Genomic DNA, 4,555 nt, shown 5'->3' on the forward strand with positions numbered 1-4,555 from the left:
CTACAAATAAAGTCACCAAAATGAAAAACTACAAATAAATATCTCAAAAGTCATTATGACAGTGAACAATTAAAGAGTATTCAGATTCCAACATTGAAAATTCAAATCATTAGTGGCCGCACATCATCTTGCATGGGATGAGGTTGGTGCACTTCTCAAAGAATCCAAATCTGCAGCTATTTCAAGTGGAAAATTACCTCCTTGTTGCTGGATTATGTATCTTAACAAATTTTCCATTGTCTGCATTTTTGCCTTCTCCTCTGCTGCTTCTGCCTCCATTCTTTGTCTCTTTGCCTTTTACTCTGCTGCTACTACCTTGAGTTCTGCTGCCTCTGCCTTAAGTTTTACAATCTTCATCTGATACTCCTTAATCTGTACACCGTAGTCAGACTGTTGTAGAATGTTACGAAAACACTGACTGAGACATGGACCAAAACCGAGTCCACAAACTCTTCCTAGGTGCTCCTTTCCAAACACTTGTGCAAGGGAATCATTCTGTGAAAATTCCTTGCTGGAGGGGTCTTGGCTCTCAATATGTTCAATTGCTTTCTGCAAACATGTGAGATCTGGATTTACACTAATTTAAATTCAATGGTAGTAATTGCAAAGAGAAATTTGAAAAAGTAAAAAACATGATTTACCCCAACTAGACGCGTATCTTCATTCATATACGAACCATTCTTTTTTTATGACTCATGGTCCATCCCTCTCCTCTACCAATAGGCCTTCCCTGTCGTTGCTCATATAACAATCATATAACAAACAACACTATATTACCAGAAACACGTCAACATTCTAGAACTGAATTTAAATTAATTACTTCTTCATGTCTCTTTCTTCCCATCGTTTTAGAACCTTCGGTATGTGTGTACAGTTGCTTTGAATGATTAATGGCATTTTTCTACACTTCTCCTACACACAAAATGACAAACATAAATGTTATCGGGATAAATTACTGCACTGTTAATGGTTTTATAAGTAAGCCATGTACAACTTCAGGAAACACAATAAAGGATAAGGTGATGAACTTTTAGGTCGTAGTTTTTCCACTATCACAATAAATTCAGCATATTTAGTAATAATTCATGACGATTTAAAATCAAATACAATGAAATATCATCTAAATATTTGTTACCTGTGTGTCCTCGTCCAACCGATATTGAATAAACTTTTTCCAGTGATTTGCCTCTATTCCTGGTGGCTTACGCTTGATATTTTGCTCAAAAGTTAGTTCTTCGTCATAAACCTTATGGAACAAATGATTTCTTGCATTCTTCCAGGATCTTCCTATTCTTTGTACAATTCCTTGCTTTATCCTCCCTCTTCCATTGTCCTCATAGTGGAAGACTCGCTACAAGTAGTTCAGATCATAAGATAACACAATAAAGATGATAACGATATTGACATCAGTGCTTTCACACCGTCATTGTAACCATTAACTTTAACTCCAAATCTATTCTACATCATAGAAATTTATACACGATTCATCAACTCAACACACAAACAAATATGATTGAGAACTTTCCACCATGAAAACTTTATCCTAAAGGCTAAGTTTAAAATGCAAGTTTCACAACCAATATAACCATATAAAGAGCTAGAATCACATCCAATATAAGCATGCCTAATCACCTTCAAGATATGAACTGAATCTCCCTTGCTGGACCAGTTTAGTAGTGATCAAGTATATATATCACTTCATTAAATAATGATTTTAGTTACTAATACAATCTGTTAGAACCTTTTGGCAAAGGAACCCATCAAATCCTATTAAAGGAATCAGGCTGAATCTCTTCTACAATAGCTTTCTACAGGCAAGGACAACAAAAACAAAGTTGAAAGGTGAAGGGGTTTTTGGTAGGGAGGTTTGATGAGGAGCAGACCAATATAGTAAGATAAAGAAAACATATAATAATTAACCACCTCAAACAGACTTAAATATTATCAAAAGACACATCATTAGACATGAAGGATTCTCGGCAACAAAATTCAAAGAAGTGAACAAAAAGAAACCCAACACTCACTATCCTTTTCTAGTTTACCAGACTAAAACAAAAAAAATAGAAAACCAAAGAGATCCACCTACTAACGGAGAGTAGCCGCACAAAAAAACAGCATCCCCAGAGCTAGGAAATAATTAAATAATCTCTCAACAAAAAATTAAAACCACAAAACATTTAAAATTTTAAAGTTAGGAAGGTAACAGAATCAACTTGTGCAAATGTGTTCCAAATTTATTTTCTTCTGACATTTTCATTAACCGAAAGTCATAAATAATAGCTCGTCACTTTCTAATTGAGGACAATAGGAGCAGCTTTAACATTCTCATGAGGTTTATAAGTTTTATCATTATTATTGTTATTATTATTATAACAATTATTAGTTACATTGCTATACACGAAAGACCGGATTAATTGGGGACTAAGCTATATAATAACGTAGTGCAATTTACACTATACAAAAAAGTCCTTAGAAATTTATCGATATTCTATAAAAATCTGTATGGTCGATATCATGTGTGTGCGTCTTAATCTTTCCTTGTATTGTTCATTTAATAGATAAAAAAAAGCATTTTAAACCAAGCATTGGTAACGCCTTACTTTATCAAACAAAAAAATAAACATTACCTTAACCTGGTCAAACGCATGCTCCTTGGAAGTCTTGCTCATTGCCTTCCAACTTTTTTCACAAATTGGTAACTGTTGAAAATCAGACCCCAATGTCCCCAAGAACCTGCTCAATAGGCCCGCTGCCTGACCAACTTGTTGCAACTCTCCGTTATGGTTTAGTACAATCTTCTTTCCAAGAAGAAGTGCTAATGCCTCCTTAATAGTCAGCTCCATACAAGAAGTCACATCATTTTCTAACAGAGGGAACAAACTTTAAATGTTAGTTTACTAAGAGAATTAGAATGCACGGAGAAGAGTAATTACACTTTCTAAGAAACAAGCATCAAAATAATACCTATGACATCAACAACCTAATAATCGGTGTCCTTTTTTGTTGTTGGCATTGCCTTGACGTTCAACTTCATGTGCGGCAAATAAATCGTCAACATGGTCATCGAACGACTCGACCTCATCCGCCTCCGGGTCATAGTCTTCATTTTCTGAATAGTCATCTAAAACTTCATCTAAAATTTATGAGTCATAAGACAATTAACCATTCATGACTTAGGAGATTTGATTTAGAAGAATAAAAAAAAGGAATAGCCGGATTGAGTTCATGGATTCAACTTAACCTAGGTATCCATAGAGCAATAAATGATTTTTATATCCGAAACGCATTAGAAAAGAAGGGAAATCTACGAGAAAAAAAATCATTATATAAATGAGAAAAGCCTCCAAGGTCCCATCCCCAAAATGCTAGGATGCTTTGTATTTGTCGCAGGAGCTCGAGCGTCCCAATGTCACTTGATGGAGCCAGCCGTGTTTCATTGCGCGGTGGTCGAAATGGTATAGAGTTAACACGGGATTGTCAAGTATCGTTGCCAGAATGCGGAGGTAGAGGCGCTCTAGCACGTCGCTGTGCACTTGAAGTATTTGCTCCCGTATCTCGCGTTCTATCCGTGTGCTAAAAACAAAGTAGTTAGTACATCAACCAATTTTTTTCAGTATTCCCACAAATTATATTGAGTAAAAGTCTACCCTAAAAGGCAAATGAACATTTGAAATAAGTGGTACATTAAATAACTCACCGGAGTAGCGTGAGTTTGACTATTAGGGACAGCTGCAGTTTCGGATGCAGTACTAACGGTGTACTGAGGTTTCCTTGGCATTTGATTATTCCTTTACACAACACAAGGACATTAGACAATTAGCAAGAGAACAACAATGTAAAATTCAATAGTGCACAATGATTATATCAATTATATGAATCAAGTTTCAAATAATATAGTACACTATTTAACAATTTTGTTGTCTGAATAGTAATAAATAAATGAAATTAATTAATCAAGAAAAGTCTGGTATCAACTTTTAAAGGTGCTAATATAGGAGACAAACTTGGTGGTGTTAAAGATGACAAGACAATAATTTTTTATCCCCAACAAACACTTCTCTAAGTGATGTGAGAAATTAATGTAACTGCGACCTTGATTAAATCAAAGCAAAGCGAGCATTACAGAAGTTGTTAAATAGAATCATATGACCTCTAAATATCTATCACATTAAATTTTTCCTAAACAAGTCATTTCCAGTTTTGAGGTTTTAATCCAAAGATTGGGGTAAGATACAGTGAATATTGATACTTATTCAACCTTTATATAGCAACAATTTTTAGAAGTAAATCTAATTAATTTTGTAAATGTTTGAATGCAAAGTAACTGGGCTATCTTGCAAGTAAAGTAGCAGATCATCAATGACTAAAGGGAGAAAAATTAAGTATCAGAACATGTGGGGCATTGCAATTTCAGCTTCAGACAGTAAAATTGTAAAAATTTTAACTCAAATATATACATACATTAGATCTAAAAATTTTAACACTAAAAACACTACATGAGATCTCAAATATTTTGACACTAAAGACACTAAAGCATGAATGGTGAATGACTCAT

At 34.4% G+C, this 4,555-nt stretch overlaps 1 protein-coding gene across 1 annotated transcript; it reads right to left on the minus strand.

The window, feature by feature from the left end:
• Window positions 1-297: 297 nt before the first annotated feature.
• Window positions 298-3,778, minus strand: LOC127746614 (uncharacterized). The gene is made up of 8 exons (XM_052260481.1): window positions 3,698-3,778; window positions 3,492-3,573; window positions 3,017-3,133; window positions 2,628-2,863; window positions 1,136-1,351; window positions 856-912; window positions 677-730; window positions 298-549 (listed from the first exon to the last, which is right to left on the minus strand). Exons 1-8 carry the CDS (start codon window positions 3,776-3,778, stop codon window positions 298-300), a joined length of 1,095 nt encoding a protein of 364 aa, XP_052116441.1.
• Between the last annotated feature and the right edge of the window lie 777 nt (window positions 3,779-4,555).

Source organism: Arachis duranensis, chromosome 4, assembly GCF_000817695.3.
Source record: "Arachis duranensis cultivar V14167 chromosome 4, aradu.V14167.gnm2.J7QH, whole genome shotgun sequence".
Classification (NCBI taxonomy): domain Eukaryota; kingdom Viridiplantae; phylum Streptophyta; class Magnoliopsida; order Fabales; family Fabaceae; genus Arachis; species Arachis duranensis.